The following is a 22485-nucleotide window of genomic DNA, read 5'->3' as shown; positions in this document are numbered from 1 at the left end:
TCGTAGGCAGCGGGGCGTTCCGAGTGCCCTGCGCCGCATAGCCATGGCTGCCCGTGGCGGTGTCGCCGGCGCCGTCGAGAGCCTGCGCTACGCTGAGGACTCGCCGCCCCCGACCAAGCGGTCGGACGCCGACACTGACTCGAGACTGGTGAGTCTGCGGGCTCTCCTGCCGTTCTCCCGCTCCAAGCTGCCCGAGCCTACCCGCTAGCGCTCCCCCAGCGCCCCCCCCCCGCCCAGTTCCTGTCTCACCTGTCTGCACCCTTACCCCCGAACCGGGGTCGTCCCTGTGTTCATCCACTATCTTTGTACCACCCCTCATTTATTCAGAGTTGATGCTCCCCGGTGCCCGGCGTTGACGAGTAGGCGTGTTCGGAGAATCTCTGGTCCCTCAAGGAGCTTTCATTCTTGTCGGGAAGACAGACCAGAGAACAGGCAATTGCAGATGCAGTGTGATTAGTGGTGTAGGGTGGGTGTTCCCATCATGTAGGAGGAGACCCCAGTCCAGTCTTTCGGGGCTAGGGGGTGAGGCCAGGGGAGGCTTCTAGGAGAAAGCGCTGTAACCATCGTTGTAAAACTAAGGTCTGAAGAATGAGTAGCAGCAGACTCGGTGAAGAGGAAGAAGCGTTTCAGGCGCCAGTAGTATCACCTACAGAGTCGTAGGCCAGGTAAACAGGGCCCAGTCAGACACAGTAAGGAGGTCTCTTCAGGCTGAAATGTAGAGCTGGGAAAAGAAACTGTCCAGTGGAAACAATGAGAGCCGCATACGTGTTTTTAGATTTTCAGTAGCCATATTTAAGAAGTGAAAAAAATAGGTGGATTTAATTTTAACAATGCATTTTTATTTAATCCAGTATGTCCACAGTGATATTTTGACGTGAAATCAATATAAACATTTTTTTTTTTAAATAAATTTATTTATTTATTTTTGGCCGCGTTAGGTCTTTGTTGCTGCTCACAGGCTTTCTCTAGTTGCGGCCAGCGGGGCTACTCTTCGTTGTGGTGCGCGGGCTTCTCTTGTTGCAGAGCACGGGCTCTAGGCGCTTGGGCTTCAGTAGTTGTGGCACGTGGGCTCAGTAGTTGTGGCTCACGGGCTTAGTTGCTCCTCGGCATGTGGGATCTTCCCCGACCAGGGCTCGAACCCATGTCCCCTGCATTTTGATGAGCTTTAAGCAGAGGAGTGACCTGTTGGACAATTGTAAAGTTCTCTCAGGCTACGTGTGAGAAGAGTGGATTAGTTGGAGAAAGTCTGTTTTATCCCTTTTCCACACCACCTTCCGTGTTGATCCAGCTAACAGTGATATGTCTTGCCCTTAGATGCACAGCACTTGTTGTCCATACTGTTCGTTGACTAGTCATACACAGTCTTGTGACATCTTTTATGTTGACCTGTCATTTTCCAGCATTTTTTTGTTTCTTAAGAGCAGAGACTGGATGTTTGCTTCAAGTAAGCACTCAATTTGTAAGCGCTCAGTTATCGTTACTTAACTGATAAATTTCTGGAACAGAGTCAGTGGGCTGGAAAGGTTTCAGAAAGCAATATGCTTTTGTTCAACAGACATTTCTTGAGCACTGCTGGATACCAGCCAGGTATCATCCTTGGAAGGAGTAAACGAACAAAACAGATAAAAAGTTTGAAGTAGCAAACTCTTCGAGTTCCTGCTATGTCTCATTCATTCCATACCACAGTCCTGTGAAGAAGGTCCTTTTCAGTTGTCACTTAAACGAGAGATGGAGACTCAGAAAGTGGTAACTCATCCAGGATCATTCTCCTAATAAGTGGTGGGCCTAGGGTTCTAAATCCTAACACTCTTTCTGCTGTGACTTGCTGACTCCTTAGAAATAAGGCTTTCTTTATTTTTTTTATTATTTAACTTTTTTAAAAATTGAAGTATAGTTGATTTACTATGTTATGTTGGTTTCAGGTGCACAGCAGAGTGATTCGGATATATATATATATTCAGGTTCTTATTCCTTATAGGTTATTACAAAATATTTCAAAATATTGAGGATAGATCCCAGAAATAAGGCTTTCTGAATAGAGTGTTCAGTCTGTGATGTATACTGGATAAGATATTAGGTTAGGTAGAACTCATCTCTCTATGGAGAGTTGTAAAAATCTCAGTACTGGACTGATTTGCAAGGCAATTGGAGCCCTGTGGTATTTTGAAGATAGAAATAATATTGGTGATTTTTTTACATCTGTAGGTACTTTTATTTGGAAAAGGGAGTGTATAGAATCCAAGCTATCAGTTAGGAGACATCTTTAGTAGTCTGGGCACGTGAAGGCTAAAGTGTAGGCCAGTGATTCTAAACCTGCCCAGCCCAGAGCCCCCTTTTTATAACAAATATTAAAGTTTCCTGTAATATCCTAAAGATTTATAGGCAATAAAAAATACCCATAAGCATAATTTAAAAAAATCAGTGTACTGCTCTAATTGAAGCATAAAGGTAAAATAAGTATTTTATTAGAAAATAATGTGTCTACTATTTAAATACGTAAGTACTCAGGCATGATTACATTAGAAGACACAACGAAGAACTGATCAGTTGCTGGCATACTGCACCAGTGCAAAGAAATCATTGTGAGTGGGATGGCTATAAATGCAGGCTGATTTCAGATGTATGACATTGGCAGTTCAAATACCATAAGAGCCATTGTCATCGGCAAACTAATTTTTCCCAAGTTGTGAACAATTTTTGGTAAAATTTTGAATGAAACAAAGTGGAATCTTACCTCAATTTACATGATAGCTGCAATTCTGGAAAATTCAGTCTTCACTAAAATGGTGCAAAAATGATATATTTTATATGTAGTAAAGTCCTAGACTAAGATGATCATAGATAGGCTTTTCACCTACTCAGTGTCCAGTAGAGTCTTTTAAAATCTTGAGGGATGCGGGCAGTTGTTTGTTGTCCTGTGTTGTCTCATATATTTTAGGACTTCTAGGATCCATAGTCCTCATCCACTAAATAGCCTCCTTCCTATCCAACTTACCGTGACAACCAGAAAATGTCCTTGCAAATTTTCAAAAGGTCCCTAAGGGGCTGTTCTGCTTCTGTAGGGAATCACTGGTCCAGGCAGTGACCAATGATGAGGCGGAACATAAGAGAGTTGATAATAATAACTTTGGGGAAACTTAGGAGTACTGAAAGTGATGGGAGGTTGACAAAGTGTAGGATAACAAAGAACAAATGACCTAAGTATGGGATATATTTGCTAATCTTATTGAAAATAGTAGAAAATCAAATGTTTGTCAAGGAATTGAAGAAGACATTTTTCATACCATTTTTTAAAAAGATGCAATTTATTTTAAAGTTTTTGAAATATATATCTGCAGTTGTAGATGTTAAATAACTGTCTCATGTAAGCTTTCCTTTAGGGATTAAGAATTCAGGTTCATTAGCCTGTTTGGGAGATTAAAAGCTAAAAATATAGGAGGAAATACCTGCATAGTACTTTGAATAAAATACTATCTTACAATTAATTGTTTAATAATCACAAGTCATGATCAGACTTTGCTTTAGCAAAGCTGCTTCTCATGGACAAGTAGAAAAGAAACTTTAAAGTTAAGAGGAGAATATTAACAATTTTTAAAGCAGTTTGAACAAAATTCAGTTTGTATGACTTGGTAGCCTTTCAATTTTCAGTACTTTCCTGAAGAGTGTGACTCCTAGTATTATTAGGATGATGTAACACATAAGAAAATTAGCTACATATATGTTTCAGTGTAAGCAAACCTTATACATGAAAATCAAAACCTATCAGACATGTAAATTATCAAGTGCTTATTCATTACCAAAAAAAAGAGACCACTTTTATTTTTCAATTGCAATTGCAATTTAAAATATTTACCTTGAAGCTTACCTTTGAAGAAATCACTTGGATTATGTATTGTATATCCATATTTTTAACCTTGCCCTATTCTTTCCTCACTGTAAAACAGTGTTCCTATCATTGTTATCATAAGTGGAGGCTAAAATGTAAGCTCCCTGAAGAGGGACTTTGCTGTCTGTGTATTTCCAACATTTATAAAGGTGCCTGTTATGTGGTAAGCACTTTAAAAATAAATTGTTTAATGAGTACATGTTATTCTGGAATGGGAAGGAATGAGAAGAATAGAGTTAATAAGAATTTTCAGTTGTCTACCAGTGAGTCCTACAAATAAAGATATAAAATTCAGCTTATCTAAAATGTAGCTCGTTATATCCCCTCCCTACGCATGGTGATTCTCACCTATCCACCACCTTGAATAATGCCATCAACACTCCACTTTCTCCCTTCTCACTGTTATTCTGTTGGTCTAGCCTCTCTCCTCTGACCTATTGTATTGATAATAGCCTTTAAAAACAGGTCTCTTTGCTTCTGGTCCTTTACAGCCATCAGTTATTTTTCTATACTACACAGCTAATTATGGTACTATAATTTTTTAAATTAATTTACCAAGTTCCTTTTTATAAATTTACCAAGGTCCAAACTTCCCATGGTAATTATATAAATTGTATAAATATGCCATTGTGATATACAGGACTGTTCATGAACTAACCCCTAAATGACTGACTTACGCAGCCTCATTCTCCATCTCCTTCACTGTACTGTACCCTGTGCTATGACTTTACTTACTGTAGTTTTCTCCTCTGTCTGAAATTCGTTGCCTGGCAAACTGCTGTTCTTTTTTTTTTTTTTAATATATTTACTTTATTTATTTTTATTTTTGGCTGCATTGGGTCTCCATTGCTGCGCACGGGCTTTTCTTTTAGCTGTGGCGAGTGGGGGCTGCTCCTCCTTGTGGTGCGCGGGCCTCCCATTGGGTGGCCTCTCTCGCTGCAGAGCATGGGCTCTAGGCACGCGGCCCTCAGTACTTGTGGCACTCAGGCTCAGCAGTTGTGGCTCGCAGGCTCCAGAGCGCAAGCTCAGCAGCTGTGGCGCACGGGCCTAGCTGCTCTGCGCATGCGGTATCCTCCCGGACCAGAGCTCGAACCTGTGTCCCCTGCACTGGCAGGCAGTGATTCCTAACCGCTGCGCCACCAGGGAAGCCCCTGCTGCTCATTTTTTAAGACTCAGGTTACTGATGTGAAGCCTTACCTGACTCGAGTTCCCTTTCCCTAGTAGAATAAAGTTGTTTTATCCTAAGTACTTCCTTAGAAAGTCATATACAGTTTTTTATTAAATTATTTCTTATACTATATCAAAATTATTTGTATATGTATAAGCACCTAGGTTGTGAAGTCTTAGGGCAAGAACTTATATGCTTGCTTCTGTGATTGGCATTGCAGTTGATACATGGTAGTTACTTGTTTATTAAATGAACAGCTATTAACTTTTATTACTACTGAGTGGCTTAATAAATAAACATGGATGTTTGGTTCAACATATTGATGCATGTATTCTTTTTCTGTTGGATTTCTCCTTTATGTTAGTTTCTAAGGGAGAAGAATCTGTGTCTGTCTTGCTCACTACTCTGCCCAGAATTTAGCACAAAGTCTGTCATAGATACTAAATAAGTATTTGTATACTTATAGATAAATGCTAAACAAATGTTTGTTGAGTGACTAGTCTCCATATTTCTCCATCACAGCTACCATTTTGATGCAGAATTTATTATTTTTTAAAAATTTTCCTCTGGTACAACTATTGTCTATCTTGAAAGTTAAATGTTGCAGTCTCAAGATAGAAGTTTTAGCATTTTATAACACTTTCAGGCAGTTCATATTTATCTAGAAGGTTATTTACTGCTTTTGCTGTTTTGGAAGAATATAATGCCTTAGGGAATTTGTAAACAATTTTGATGCTTTTTTTTTCCCCAGCAGTATCAGCTATGATGGAGTGGGCTGTTTTCCCAGTTCTCAGAAATTCTTTGATTCAAGATGGTGGAACATTTAAAGTAATGTGTGTTTGTGTGTGTGTGTTTTTCTGGTGGATATTTGAAACTAGATGATAGTAACAGATACCTGACTTGGCCCAATTGTTGAATTGCTGGCATTATTTAAATAGTACTTCTTCTCCTTTTTGAAACATGTCTTTTAAACTAAAATTAGATATTCTTTACAGGCAAGGACCAAGTTTTAAGGATCCTTGTTCTCTCAGTTCTCAGCATGGTACCAGCCTTGGTTACTGCTCTATAAATCCACTGAATAATTAAATTAACAAAGGAATGAAACAACTAGATGGAAGAAAAACAGAGGATTAGAGGACATGTTTTACAGTATGATGTACTGATGGCCTTAAGGAATAAAAAAGACTAAGATAAATGATATTCTCTCTCTGATTTTTTTTAATTGTAAAGACAGACATAAAATATAAGCATGTATTAAATATTAGGTGTAGTCAGAGTACACATGATGCTCTGACTTCTTCTGACGTGCTTTTCCAAATTTTGGTAACTTTATTGCTTGATGCCTCTGATAACACAGGCAGTCTCCAACTCTGTTTTTAAAGTTTGTCGATTCAATTCAGTATAATAGATTTTTTTTTTAACACCAAATACATAGAAGCTATATACGAGGTGTGTGTGGGGAGATGAGTGAGCCAGGATTGCCACCTTCAAGGACAGAGGGCAGCAAACTTCTTTTGTAAAGGGCTGAATAGTATTTTAGGTTTGCAGACCTTATGGCTTCTGTCACACTACCAAACTCTGCTGTTGTAAAGCAGAAGCAGCCATAGACATACAGCCTAGCTGCAATGATGTTAAAGTTTTACTCACCAAGAACTTTATTACTGTATAGTACTTACAGTATTTCTAAATGTGTTACATGGTTTTGGTAAAGATTTTTTTTTAATTAATTTTAATTTTTGGTTGCATTGGGTCTTCGTTGCTGCGGGTGGGCTTTCTCTAGTTGCGGCGAGCAGGGGCTACTCTTCATTGCAGTGCGCGGGCTTCGCATTGCGGTGGCTTCTCTTGTTGCAGAGCACAGGCTCTATGTTCGTGGGCTTCAGTAGTTGTGGCACGCAGGCTCTAGAGCGCAGGCTCAGTAGTTGTGGTCCACGGGCTTAGTTGCTCGCTGGAGGTAAAGAATTTTAAGTAGAAGTTTTAGTAAGTGCCATGAATTGATACCTAATTTGTATATTTCCATTTGGGGTAACCCATTTCATTCTTTCCTTCCATGCTAGAAAGCTTGTGATATTCTATTCAGAAACAGTTTAGAATCATTGACTCAATTACTCTCAGTTTTGTGTCAGTGGATCTATGCCTAGCACTAAGTTTATTGTCTGTATTTGATCAATATGGTAAGGTTTTTTAACTGTGAGATTTTGTAGGGGATTGTTTCAGGTGCTTGTAGTATAAAATCATTTTTGGCCAGTACAAAAGCTGTGACCATGTGGGATCTTCTCATGGTTTTTGTTTTTTAATAACCTTTATTTTTTTTCTGAGTTTGTCTTCAAACAGTGCTTCCCAATCTTTTAAACTTTTTATAATGTAACAAGTTTCATACCTGTCTCTTGCCCCCATAATATTAGTAATATTTTTTATTTTTAATCATTGAATATATAAAAATAAGGTAAAAATTAATGATATGCATGAATGTATTGAGTTTATGATATGCAAACAAATAGTTAGGGAGGAAATGAACTAACATTTAGTGAATGCTGTTTACCAGGCACTGTATGATATTCTCCCAATTCTCATAATAACCCATGAAGTTAGATGTTACTTTTCACCATTTTACATATAAGAAAACTGAGGATCCAAGAGGGTAATTAACTTTCTTAAGGTCATATAGCTCGTAAGTGGCAGGACTAGGATGTGAAACCAATTTTGACTCTAAAAGTCCTTGACTTTTATACTGTACCATATTATTTCTCCATCATTTAGATATAAGAAATTGATGAAATTCAACTCCAAGAAATGATATACAGTCTTGGTTTTTGTGGTACTTTTCAGAGTCTTCAGAAGCTTCAAGATATGTTTTAAAATTCTGTTTTTTTAAATAAATTTATGTATTTTATTTATTTATTTTTGGCTGCATTGGGTCTTCGTTGCTGCACGCGGGCTTTCTCTAGTTGCGGCGAGCGGGGGCTCCTCTTCATTGTGGTGCGCGGGCTTCTCACTGCGGTGGCTTCTCTTGTTGTGGAGCACAGGCTCTAGGTGTGCGGGCTTCAGTAGTTGTGGCTCACAGGCTCTAGAGCGCAGGCTTAGTTGTGGTGCATGGGCTTAGTTGCTCCACGGCATGTGGGATCTTCCCAGACCAGGGCTCGAACCCGTGTCCCCTGCATTGGCAGACAGATTCTTAACCACCATGCCACCAGGGAAGCCCTGTTTAAAAATTCTTAAACTTCAAAGCAGAGTTAATTTTATTTCACCTTAACTCAAAAAGGAAGAAAAGAATACTGTGTAATGAGATTAAGCTATAAGCATTACTACTGTAAGAAATTACAGCCTTAAAGTAAAAGACCCTATTGTAAGGGAGTAAAAGTAGCTTTCAGGAAATGGGATGATTTCCCAAGCAAGAAGAATAACCGAATTACAAGGTGTTGCAGGTAAACCGAAAGAGAGAGTTTAAGGGGTGCTTTCCAGGGTCTTCAAAGTCAGTATAGTAAAAGCTTGTAAGAGTACATGATAGGAGATGTGGCACATATATACAATGGAATATTACTCAGCCACAAAAAGAAACGAAATTGAGTTATTTGTAGTGAGGTGGATGGACCTAGAGTCTGTCATACAGAGTGAAGTAAGTCAGAAAGAGAAAAACGTGCTAACACATATATATGGAATCTTAAAAAAAAAAACTGGCTCTGATGAACCTAGGGGCAGGACAGGAATAAAGACGCAGACATAGAGAATGGACTTGAGGACACGGGGAGGGGGAAGGGTAAGCTGGGACGAAGTGAGAGAGTGGCATGGACATATATATACTACCAAACGTAAAATAGATAGCTAGTGGGAAGCAGCCACATAGCACAGGGAGATCAGCTCGGTGCTTTGTGACCACGTAGAGGGGTGGGATAGGGAGGGTGGGAGGGAGACACAAGAGGGAGGGGATATGGGGATATATGTATACATATAGCTGATTTCACTTTGTTATATAGCAGAAACTAACACACCATTGTAAAACAATTATACTCCAATAAAGATGTTAAAAAAAAAAGTACATGATAGGGAGGAGGCTAGCTAGAGACACAGCAAGATCACTTTTATGATCAGGGTGCAAAATTAAGTGCAGGATTAAAAGGGAGATACCAAAGATGAGGTATATTTGTTTCTGTTGAAGAATTTGTTTTTAAAGTTTATTTTAAAGTAGACAGATCAGAGGGTTTTCTGACTTAAGTTATTTATTAAACCCTTCTGACTGGTGGGATCTTCCACAACTTTTCTTTTTTAACCTTTATTTTTTCCCCTGATTTTAAAAGAAACAATTGTATAATAATATCATATAGTAATTGAAGTAGGTACCATTTATTGAATGTTTACCACATGTAAAGTACTAGGTGATGTATATGTATGTCCTAATTTTTAAAAATTCATAGCAACCCAAGGAGGTAGGTATTGTTTATTTCATTTTACAGGTGAGGAAGCTCTAGTATAGAGGTTAAGTAACTTGGCCAAGGTTATGTTGCTGATATGTAGAGAGTAATTCAAACCATATTTCTTTGAATTCCAAAGTCTGTGATCCAAAGATTTTGTTTTAGTGATAAAAGGTAGGTAATAAGAATATATAACTACTGTTAATGTTTTGTTTTATAGCATTCCATTTTTTTCCTGTATGCATATATGCTGAACATTCCATCGTATAACTTGCTTTTATTTTCTAACGTGGTCTGTAAACATTCCTCAATATATTATTTAATTGTCGATGCATATTTTAGATGTGCCTTAATTTATTTAATTATTCCCCTATTGTTGGGTATTCAAATTGTTTCCAGTTTTATATATTATAAATAATGCAGTGATGCGTATTCTCATATAAAAGTTTTTATGCACCTCTCTGATTGTTTTCTGAGCCTAATGACATGAATATATTTAAGGCTGTTGATTCCTATGGTGAAATTACCTTCAAGACAGATTGTCCCAATTTGAATTCGTAGCATTAGTTTGAGAATGTTCATTGAACCACTCCCTTGACAATTGTAAGGCTTTGAGTTGTTGGCTAAATGGATGCCTCTCATTATTAATGGCCTTTATACTGGAGTGTGACAGATTGCCACATGGCCCCATCCAGAAGTTGAAGGAGGTACTAGTAATCCTACTTTCATACTTAACAAACTGTTAGTTTTATATTAAATGTGGGAGTTTTGAACATACAACTTCTTGTTGGAGGTTGAGGGAAGGTAAAATTTTGTGAAGAAAAAAATAGGGAATTATATAAGGAGTGAGGACATCAAGGACCAGTGCTAGGATCTAACTTGACATTAGACAATTAAATGACACTATTTTCTCTGGGTAATTTATCAAACTACCTAGTAAGAAGTTGTACAAGGCAAAAGGTTTGTGAATGGGCACTAAAGTCAGTTAGGGATGTTGCATTGAGTATGAGCTCACACTGGAAAGATAACTGAATGATTTTTATAATCTATTAAAAGACTGTAGGAGATTAAATTGTTGCTTGAATACCTAGGCTGTGGTCTGGAATTAGGATACCTGTGTTCCAGTCCCAGTGCAGACACTGATAACAATTGCTGTGACGCTTCCCTGGTGGTACAGTGGTTAAGAATCCGCCTGCCAATGCAGGGGACACAGGTTCAAGCCCTGGTCCGGGAAGATCCCACATGCCACGGAGGAACTAAGCCTGTGAGCCACAACTACTGAGTCCACGTGCCACAACTACTGAGCCCACGCGCCACAACTACTGGAGCCTGTGCACAGCAATGAAGAGTAGCCCCCACTTGCCGCAACTAGAGAAAGCCCGCGTGCAGCAATGAAGACCCAACGTAGCCAAAAATAAATAAATTAAAAACAAAAGAAAACACAAACAAACAAACAAAAAACAATGGCTGCAACTTGGACAAGGCATGTGACTATTCAGGACCTCAATGTCTTCCTCCGTAAAAATGGCGGAAGTGGAGTGGGTTTTGGCTAGATGTTTTCTATCATTTCTTTCAGCTCTAAAAATGCCAGCAAAACATTGGACATCTTATGGAAACTATTGAAAATAAAACAGAAACATACATATATTTTGTGTGTGTGTGGGATCTTAGTTCCCCAACCAGGGATCGAACTGGGCCCCCTGCAGTGGAAGCACAGAGTCCTAACCACTGGACCACCAGGGAATTCCCAAAACATATCTTTTCTGTATAAAAGTATAATGTGTCTGCTCGTAGAGTACTGTGTGTACTTCAGTTTGCACCTTTCAAAAGTCAAATAGAAATAGAACATTTCCCGAAAAAGAAAACATATAAATGAATTGGCGGGAGAAGTGTGTGATTGTGTGAGGGGGAAAGAGGCAGGGAAGGCTCATTTGAAGGTAGGCTAAAATAGTTTAGAACTGAATTCAGGAATAGTGTAGAACTCTTAATTCAGGAAGTTACTGGACAAAAATAATTTAATAAAAGTCAATAAAACAATAAAAGTACAATAACAAAATGATAAAGGATATCTGTTAGGTAAAAAAAAGTCCCTTTTCTCCAAATTTTAGATAATAGAAAGAACTAAGGAAAATCCTTACATTTGAAAGAGAGAAATTTAGGGCCAGTGAATAAAATAGCAGTGACGAACAAGTTAAAGAAACTAACTTCTAGAACTAAATGAACCTTGAATTGCCCAGAAGACCAAGCTTTTTAGAGCAGATATATCTGAAGCTTCAGGCCAAAGAACACGTCTCACAGGCTTCACCGATAGACTTGACACATCTAGCATGAAGAGCCACAGAGCACGGGTGTAAAGCTTGCCATAGTTCTTACTTCCTAACAGATATCTTCCAAACACCAAAGTCATCTTTCAGTATCATTCTGGCTTAATTTTCTAATTAGAATTTGACTTTGAAAATCTTGCCCCTTTTGGCCTGTCTGCTTAGGGTTATTATCTTGAGATGATTCCGTATTGTTAAATAGATGGAAGTTGACCTTATATTTTACACGTTGTCTGCTCTATGTTTGAAATATTTTATAGGTTACTGGTCTAGTCTGTATTTAACATATTCTGTAGATATTTAACATATTCTGTAGATGATCCCTGCCCTCCAACGTACACATATATTCAATTGCAATAACCTAAAGTCACCGTGAGTTAAGGACAGAATCTCAATCAGAATTCAGGTTTCTCAGCTTCTAACCTTTGTTCTCTCCTGTATCCTCCCTTTTCCCTCTTGGTCTAGCATTGACCCTATCCTTCAGTTTTATCTGGACTCTTCTCAGAAGCCATCTATGACCCAGAAGCAGAGTACTTAGCAACTGGCCACCTGTCCACCTAACCATCTACACACACATTCATCCATGCAGTCAGTTAACACTAACTTTTATTTAACCCATACGTATTCTAGGAATACAAAGATGAATAGTACCTGCTTCTTGCTCTCTAGAGGCTCACAGTTCAGTAAAGGAGACAAGTTATGAAGTTGTGGTCTGGGATTACAATAGACAAACTGGGATGTAGAGAGGTGGGAGTATTTGAATAGGGGAGAGGGTACTGTTGGCATTGATTTCTTTCATATTTGGAAATTCACTTGTTCCTGCTGCCTATCTAGAGTCATTCCATTTTTCTTTGCTATTTAGTAACTGAGAAGCCATATATATACCAGACATCCTTCTGTGTTAGGGACTGGGGTCAATAATACTATCTTTATATGAACAGTGGTGAAACAGAAGGGTGGAGACATATTAGACTCAACTGAATGAGGGTAGTAGGGATATGACTCAGATACCCCAAGTCCCTTAGAGCCAGCAGCTTCAGAGGACGGAGAGCTTATTTTGGGAAGTGACCTGGTCCAGACACAGGTAGGGACCAGCTCACAGGGCAAACATGTAAGGGTAAGTGCAAGTTTCTTATTGGCAGCCTCTGATCAAATATCTGCTGAAACCGACTTTCAGCGTCTTACTTCCACTACTCCCTACTAGCACTGACTTACTAAATTGTAATAAAGATAGAAACATGGAATCTCTCCCTCAGGTTAAACCTAGTGTTAAAGTGAAAGTTTTTACCAATTAAAAAAATGTCAATTACTATATTATTATAATCGTATACATCTTAAAGAGAGTTTTTAGTTAGTGTGTGCTTGTTTCAAATTTGATGGAATGTGTTAACACTAATTAGTAAAATCTGTGCACTAGATTATTCTCAGCACATTGGTTATCTCAGTGTAGCTGTATAAAGCACTGGATCTTAACTCCAGTGTCTCTGCACATTGATGAGGTATCATGAGGTAACATGACAAAGGGATGGGATTACAACCATGTGCCTTTGCAAATAGCCTAGAGGGAATCTTATCTATGGTCCATGATCTGATTTAAAATCTGGTCCTAAGAGAGGGTGTGTCATGTGTCAACTTTTGAGAGTCATTGACAACTAGAATAACCATCCCTTTATTATCCTAAGAAATATTTCTGGCTAAAAATCTAGTAAGTTCTAAAAGAAATTAGATAAATTTATGGAGAAATAAAATATAAAAGCAAACTAGTAGGTTTTTGAGGACTCGCAGGTTTTGTTTTGAGATTGTGAATCAGTTTGTAGCCTTTGTGAGGTGACTTTATTGATCCATATTTCTACCCCTAGTACAGTGCCTGGTTTGTAGTAAGCACCCCGATTAAATGTTTAAATAAATGTTGAATTAGTGAATAATGAATGAGTCAGGGCGATATACCTAAAAACATTATTTTCTGGTCCTGAAACACAGTAGAAATATGTATCAGCCAGGGTTCTCCAAAGAAACAGAACTAAGTAGAATGTATTATTTATCTATTTCTAGGAACTGGCTTACACAATTGTGTGGGCTGGCAAGTCTAAAATTTGTAGGGCTGGCCTGCAGGCTGGCAACTTTCAGACAGCAGCTAAGTCTTGAGGCAGAATTTCTACTTCCTCAGGGAAATCTCAGTTTTCTTAAGGCCTTTCAACTGCTTGGATGAGTCACACCTATGTTATCAAAGATAAACTGCTTTACTTAATAAAGTCAGCTGATTATAGATGTTAGCCACATGTACCAAATACCAACACAGCAACGCCTACACTGAGGTTTAATTGACTGACCTAGCCAAACTGACACATAAAGTGAACCATCACAGTATCCTTGGGTTTGAGAACTTGAGCCAAATGTGCAGCCTGGTGTGGCAAACCTGTGATGAACCCAGGGACTCCTGGTACCCTCTGAGGCGACCAGAACTAGGTCGGTATTGGGACAGGACTTTCTGGCTAGTCACATTTAACGTGAACAAAGAAAGCTGCTTGCGTTATTAGAGACAAGGTTTGTATCAGTGGGTCACTGAATAAATGCTAAACAGTACTTAAAAGGTTAGTCATAAGATCATCAGTTATAGCAAGGATTTCAGTTTGGAGAATTTTTTGTTCATTATATTAGAGTGGAGAAGTACTCATTTGTCCTGAGCCTGAGAGTTTTGTTTCTTTTTTTTTTTTTTTTTTATGGTACGCGGGCCTCTCACCGCCGTGGCCTCTCCCATTGAGGAGCACAGGCTCCGGACGCGCAGGCTCAGCGGCCATGGCTCACGGGCCCAGCCGCTCCGTGGCATGTGGGATCCTCCCGGACCGGGGCACGAACCCGTGTCCCCTGCATCGGCAGGCGGACTCTCAACCACTGCTCCACCAGGGAAGCCCCTTGTTTCTTATTATGTTTGCTTTTGGGTTTTGTTTTACTGTTTCAGTTTGGTTTTGTTTTGCCCTTTTATTTACTCGCTAGTCATGCTGTAGATATTAATGCTTGCCTATGGTTTAAAATAAAGTGACTTTAAAGTCAATCAAGTAAGATGTAGTTAACGTTGCTTTTTTTTTACTTAATTAAAATTTTTCACTTAAATTAATTAAAGAATTGGTGCTTTGAGAGAAGTTCAAGTGTATTTTTTTTTTGGCAATGGAATAGTAATGGTAAGGGCCAGGTGGATTTAGATAAGAAAATCTGGAACATTCATGCCAGCTTGAAATTTTTAGGGAAGGATAATTGTAAAAATTCTCTTCCTAATGTCATTTTATCATGTCTGACACTTTTTCTGGAATATAAATTCCCTTGCTCTCCTTCTTTTGATCTGCATGTGCACTACCTCTCTTTCTCAAATTCTGCTGATTTGCCAAGCAGTCTTTCTTGTTTCTTCCCTTTTTTCTCCTTTCCACTTGCTGTTTAAATTCAAATAGCTTTCTTTGTAGAAATTGAACCAAATAATAAGGCAGCATAAAACACTGAGTTCAGCAGAAAGTGATTTGCTTGTGATTAACCCTTGAGAACTGAGCCACTGCGAGATAACAAGGGATGTATTTTGAGACAACCTGCTCATTCTTCTTTTCCATTAGTAGATGAGACCGTTTCTTCCCCAGGTGTTAGGAATTCATGTACAGCTTTGCTTGGGTTTTACTTATCACACTGAGGGTGGCGTGTTTTTAGAAAAGCAAGACCAAAGGAGCTTATGACGGCCCTTCCCTCTGCCCCACTACCTGTCACAGACTTTCCTCCCAGCAAAAGGGAACTCCATTCTTCCAGTTGTGTAAGGCAATAACCTTGACATTCTTTCCCCCCAGCTTTACTGAGGTATAATTGACAAATAAAGATTGTATATATGTAAGGTGGACAACATGATTTAATAGACATATACATTGTGAAATGATCACCATAATTCAAGCTAATTAACACATTGGTCACCTCACATTGTTACCTTCTGTGTGTATGTGTGTGTGTGTGTGTGTGCACGCGTCTGTGCACATGTATGTACACATACGGTGAGAAAGCTTAGGTCTACTACTCTTAGCAAATTTCAAGTATAAAACTTATTCATCTTACAGGAACTTTGACCCACATCACCCCATTTCTCCCACCCCAGCCTCTGTTAACCGCTGTTCTACTCTCTGCTTCCATGAGTTTTTGACTTTTTTAGATTCCACATGTATGTGAGATCAATCAATATTTGTCTTTCTGTGTCTGGTTTTATTTCACTTTGTGTAATGTCTTCCAGGTTCATCCAAGTTGTCACAAATGCTAGACTTTCCTTCTCTTTATGGGTGAATAATATTCCACTGTACATATGCACTACATTTTCTTTATCCATTCATCATCTTCTCTTTCTTTTAAACCTCACATCCGGTCTCTTAACAAATCTTGTTGGCTTTTAAAAAAATTAATTAATTTATTTGTTTTTATTTATTTATTTTTGGCTGTGTTGGGTCTTTGTTGCTGTGCGTGGGCTTTCTCTAGTTGCAGCGAGCGGGGGCTAGTCTTCGTTGCATTGTGCATTCTTCTTATTGTGGTGGCTTCTCTTGTTGCAGAGCATGGGCTCTAGGCACGCGGGCTTCAGTAGTTGTGGCACATGGGCTTAGTTGCTCCACAGCACGTGGGATCTTCCCTGACCAGGGCTCGAACCCGTGTCCCCTGCATTGGCAGGTGGATTCTTAACCACTGTGCCACCAGGGAAGTCCCCACACGTAATTCTTTGGCTGCTTAATTTTCTTCATAGCATATGTCACTTTCCATTGTATATTTTTCTGATTTCTATTGTTTATTGTCTATCTCTTTGAAATACTCAGAGATGGGAGAGTCTCCAAATGGCTGCTTGAAAAAATGCCTGACTTTTTTTATTTGGAGTGTTGTTATTTTTCTTTGTTTAACAGTTCAGTTACTCCTTCATGTTTTTCTACATGGATCTGTGAATTATATTCATTTCATTTTTGTAATGAAATTTACCTGGCATAGGCCCTTAACTTCATTTTCTTTTTCTTCTGTGAGACTTTTGGATATATATACCTGGTCCAGAATATTTTAAGACATGATTATGTGTTAATTTCTTGATTAAATTTAACGATCATTTTCCATTATATTTTCCCATTTCAATCATAATTCCATCCACTAGCAGACACCAATACAGTACATAAATAATTCAAGTTCCAAAAGGCATCTGGATAGTGGGAATGCTTCTTAAGATCATTTTCATTCCATTATATTAACTTTTGAGAACCTACTATGTACTAGGTACTTTGTTAGATTTCAGAAATCCAAAGAGGTAAACAGTCCCTACCTCCAGAAGCTCACATTTTAGCAAGGGTTTGAAATAGGTAAGCCATTATTAAATAATGTGCTATGTACTATAATAGAACTGCTAAGTACCATGGAGTCACTAAAAAGTTTTACTTGAGTGAGGAGATGGGTGGCGTAAGTTTTACCTGGAGGTGACCTTAAAGCTATTTGAAATAAGCCGGGATTTTCCAGGAGGAATGAGCAGAGAACAGAAAGGATTAAGAGTAAAATTGTGGGAGTGAAGAAAGAACTAACAGACATCTGCCATGTTTACACAGTTCGTTGGTCATTTTTCATAATCTTTTCTCATAAATCATTTTGAGCACGCTGTGATTAGGTTTTCACATTCCCACATTCCCATTTTATAGATGAGGAAATGGGCCTAGAGAGATCAGCTTAGGGTCGCAGATTTGGTAAATGTTGAGCTGGAATTGGAGCCCAGGCCTGATTAACTTTGAAGCACATGGGTTATACATTCAGGGGTGAAAGGGAAGATTGAGGAAGTTCATGCTTGCTTCATGGGTAAAAAACATGAAGGCTAATGAAAAAAGTAAAATTTAGAACAGTAAGGGCAAAAAGGAATGGGGAATGGTATGAATCAAGGATGAAGGAGATGATGATACTGAGTGGATTTGAAAGCCCAGCCGCCGTCAGAAACCATAATTTTGTCATGGTGCTATGTAGTGTGTTCATAAGACTTTTCTCCAGTCAGCTTTAGCAGTCTAGGCAGAGGATTCTTTTTTTTTTTAATAATTATTTATTTATTCTATTTATTTATTTGGTTGCGCCGGGTCTTATTTGTGGCATGTGGGCTCCTTTGTTGCAGCTTGCAGGCAAGTTGTGGCATGCATGTGGGAGCTAGTTCCCTGACCAGGGATCGAACCCTGGCCCCCTGCATTGGGAGTGCAGAGTCTTAACCACTGTGCCACCAGGGAAGTCCCTAGGCAGAGGATTCGTTATGGTAACTCTCCAGCCATTTTAAATCAGTCAGTGACTTCACTGGGAATTTACTGTTCGTTAATTTCTGCAATGCTGTTATACATATGCTTGGACATTTTAAAATCTAAAATATTCATGCATTATGTATGGTCACAGGGGATGCAGTGAAAACTATGCTTTTTGGCATTTTTGAGAAATACAATCTAAAGTTGTCATGAATTTTTAAAAACTTAATTAAATACCATCGGCCAATAACACATAAATTAGTTATATGTGTACATATCATCTTTGTTTTCTGTGGTGACTATGATGAGATTGTTAAAAACTGAATTTCCAAATTTGGTATGAATGGAATTTTTCTATTTTTCTTATATAGACCACTTTCCCCAAACACTGGTCTGGACCAGTAGTAAAAGAATTAGTTGGTAGAATTTTTAATTGATTTGTAACTGTATTCGTTTTTAGGTATATATGTGCACATACATACCTTTTTTATAGAAAGATCAACTTGTTATAAATACGTGCTCGCATAATTTTATATAGAAAAAAATGTATCTAAGAATTTATTTAGATCTTCTGCAGGCCTAGAAAGTGTTAGCTGCTTTTCTAACCATCTGAACCTTCAAAGAAAAAGTTTCAAAACTAAAACTTCCTGAAGGCAGCCTTGTGGATGTTTAAAACAACAACAACAAAAATACCTTGTATGGCATCCACATGTACCATCTGCTGTCTCCTACATATGTTTGACACCTATGGCCATTTTAGCTTAGGCCAGAGTACAGGTGTATACATATCTTTCTTTTTAAATCACACTGCCTGTCTTATTTTCAGCCCATATTCTAATTTCCCTAAGTCAAAAAAGTAGCAACATTTCCCTAGTTTCTGTAAAAACACAGATGTAACGTGATATCAGTCTAGCTGCATGAGCAATCATAGACATTTAACCTGGTTATTGCCTAATTGGTAAACAATGACAGTCCTTATGGTACTAACACTGCCTCATTCTCCATTTTGCTTTTAAATTGTCTTTTCAGTGTCGTTTTTGTTCTGTTACTGGCAATTTAGTTTTAAAGCATCATTGTTTATAAAAACATTCAGAATAAAAATTGAAGCACATTGTGCTTGACATAGATCCAATATGGTGTTACGTATATAAAAGAAATAAAATAGATCCTGTTAGCCTGAAGGTACAGCACTGAAGTTTAAGTAAATGTGAAATAGCATAGTGATAAAGCGTATGTGAATTTTTTTCCAACAGTAGTCAAATAGAGAAGATGTTGATGGAATTCTCTGATATTTACACAGTTATGCCAAATGAACCATGGGCTTTTGTTTTTTAAAGCCCCAGTATGCTTTAGATGTTATTTTACTTTAAAAAAATTTAAGGTCAGATAAAGGTATGGCTGAGAGTTCTGCGTGAACTACTTGCTCAGATTTCAGATGGATTTTCCTGTGCTTCCTGTCTTCTGTATTTGCAACTAGATGATCTCTTTTTTTTGTTTGGGTCATTCATGTATGTGGAGAGTTGGTGGAATTTGTTGTTTTAGAGCTCTCTAAATTTGTGTCAAAAAAAAATACAAATGACTTTCTAGTGACTGAAAAACAGGTAGTAGATAAATATTTTTCTCTAGGAAACAAATAATATTCTTATTCTGGACCGTTTGAGGTTAAAGTTTTAACTTATTTGCTTATCTCTCTGACAGTATTTCCATAGAAAACTTCATGCAGAGGACCTTTATTCTTATTACAGAGTACAGGAATCTGGTAGTGCAGGACGCATAATAGTTTTAAAATTTCAAGTTGAGTTCTACTTCCAAATAGTAGATTTTTGTTATCAGTTGTTTATGCTCAAAAGGTATAAACTATTTTAATATCAAATTAATTGAAAATACTATTAAAGAGGTAAATCAGATACAGTCCCCTTCCAGTAAGTAATTTAATTCCAATAAGAAATGAGTTGTTGATTAGCTATGCTAATACTTTGTCCATTTTCAGTGTGGATGAGTAAGACTTGATTGCACAGTTTGGGGTCATTTATTGAACATTCTTATTTGCTCCAATGATCTACCTAATTTGGGTTTGATTTTGTTGTTTTTAAAGGTTGCAAGGCCTTTAGCGTTTATCTTTCTATAAAGTTAGTCTTCAGAAATAGAGATTAATTCTGACATTAGCATTATTTTTCTTATTGAACTATTGTTGAATGAATGAAAAATGAAATATAAATGGCAGATCTTCTGATATGCTCTGGGAACTCAAAGTAAATGAAACACCCTTCTTATTTCAGTGGGCATTTGTTTATTATTAATTTTAATTTTTTTTTATATTTTTTGGCTGCGTTGGGTCTTCATTGCTGCGCGTGGGCTTCCTCTAGTTGTGGCGAGTGGGGGCCACTCTTCGTTGCGGTGCGTGGGCTTCTCATTGCAGTGGCTTCTCTTGTTGTGGAGCACGGGCCCTAGAGTGCGCGGGCTTCAGTAGTTGTGGCGCATGGGTTTCAGTACTTGCAGCGCACAGGCTCTAGAGCACAGGCTCAGTAGTGTGGCGCACGGGTTTTGTTGCTCTGCAGCATGTGTTATCTTCCTGGACCAGGGATCCAACTCGTGTCCCCTGCATTGGCAGGCAGATTCTTAACCACTGTGCCACCAGGGAAGTCCACATTTATTAAAAAAATTTATTTAATTAATTTATTTTTGGCTGTGTTGGGTCTTCGTTGCTGCATGTGGGCTTTTTCTAGTTGTGGTGAGCAGGGGCTACTCTTCGTTTCAGTGCGCGGACTTCTCATTGCAGTGACTTCTCTTGTTGCGGAGCATGGGCTCTAGGCACGTGGGCTTCAGTAGTTGTGGCTCATGGGCTCTAGAGTGCAGGCTTGGTAGTTGTGGCACTCAGGCTTAGCTGCTCCACGGCACGTGGGATCTTCCCAGACCAGGGATCCAACCGGTGTCCCCTGAATTGGCAGGTGGACTCCCGCCATGAGGGAAGCCCCACATTTATTTATTTCTTAGAGGTTCTCATGTTGGGGTTTGTGAGCTGAAGGGCTTCAGGGAAACCCATGGATTCCCTCAAATTATATACAAAAATATTCGTGCTTTTCTAGGGTGTTGCTCCATAGAGTTCATCAGATTTTTTAAAAGCTCTTGCTATCTAGGAAAGCTTAAGGAGACAGAACACATCTAAGCATACATTAGTGAAATAAATGCAATAGGTTAAAAATAAAGATCTTTGGGAGATTAGCATAAACGTTGGAGGCTCACCATGTTTAGCATCCTGTAGAGGACCCATTTGATATAGGCCTTTGCCTTGTTGTGTATAGTGACTGGTGTACAGTCATGCTTGTATCATTGAGGGTCCTGGTAGTAATGGATGGTTTTTTGGAACATAGTTTAATGAAGGGACTATTTGCAGAGTTGTGGGCATAGTTTAACCAAAAAGGGATGATGAATCGCCCAGGGACTAGCACCAGTTAGAAACAGTTATCCACTCAGGCAAAGAGGCAAGGGGTTGGGAACTATGCTCCAGAACCCAGTGAGAGTTACAGGTATGGAAGAGGAGCCACTCAACAAGAGCCATGGCCACAGAGGAAATACAGCAGGGAATACGTTGTACTATTGTTTCTACCTCCTTCCACTCTTTGCTCTTCTGCTGATCCTTCCTGTTGGGAAAAAGTCTCATGTGCATAGCCTTTCAACCCCTCTTGGCCTCGTAAGAATGGGTCTTGGACTTGGAACACTTGGAGCTCACACAACCTGTACTTTGTGGGATTATCGTCCCCTGTCTCAGGCTTGCCCCCAGCTCTCAGTATTTCAGACTCCAGGGATAGTGTGGGATAAAGAGGGGGAGGGTGCTTGTGGGCCAATTTCCCTTTGTCAGCTGGCTGGCAGCACTAGCCGTGTGAGACTAGTGCACATGACTGGAGCTGATCTTACTCTGTCTCTTCTCTATATGAGTAAATCATTGTTCTACCTAGTGCTTGACTGTTGTGTTTTCCTTCACAACCTGGATACCAAGATATAATGGGCAGAAATGTATAGAGTCCTTTTCTGGGATTGGTAACCAGTGCATGGTGTTCTGTTCAACACTTCCTCTCATTGGCAAAACCCAACCAGAAGCGAGAGGGGGCAAGCAAGGACTGGATAATGTAGTCTTTTGAGATAAGGGAAGACAGAGGTAAAGAGCAAGGCAGAGAAGGGTGGAAAATGAATCTGGAGAGACAAATGGAGGATAATCATCAGAGTACTCAATACTTAATTTGTTAAATTAAATTGAATTTTTAATTGTTAAACGCAATTGAGCCTTACATATTGTTAGATTAAAGTGATAAATGATCAAATGTCTGATGATTTAATGTTTCTGATATAAATACCTTGACATAAAAATCTCTTTAGAATAATGAGGCAACTATTTGTCTCATATATATATTTGAATAGTAGAAATAATAAAAGTGATGCAATAATCAACCTA

The 22485-nt window shown here is 38.7% G+C and overlaps 1 protein-coding gene across 1 annotated transcript in view; it reads left to right on the top strand.

Annotated features, from left to right (window-relative positions):
• The window catches only part of DNAJC15 (DnaJ heat shock protein family (Hsp40) member C15), a 70345-nt gene continuing 47860 nt past the window's right edge, over window positions 1–22485 (top strand). Inside the window, exon 1 of the mRNA XM_079903432.1 lies at window positions 1–148. Within this exon, the coding sequence (XP_079759558.1) occupies window positions 44–148 (105 nt within the window). The 5' untranslated portion in view covers window positions 1–43. The remainder of the gene's footprint in view (window positions 149–22485) is intronic.

Source organism: Stenella coeruleoalba (assembly GCF_951394435.1).
Source record: "Stenella coeruleoalba genome assembly, chromosome: 18".
Taxonomy (NCBI): domain Eukaryota; kingdom Metazoa; phylum Chordata; class Mammalia; order Artiodactyla; family Delphinidae; genus Stenella; species Stenella coeruleoalba.
This window is presented reverse-complemented; position numbering and strand designations above follow the sequence as displayed.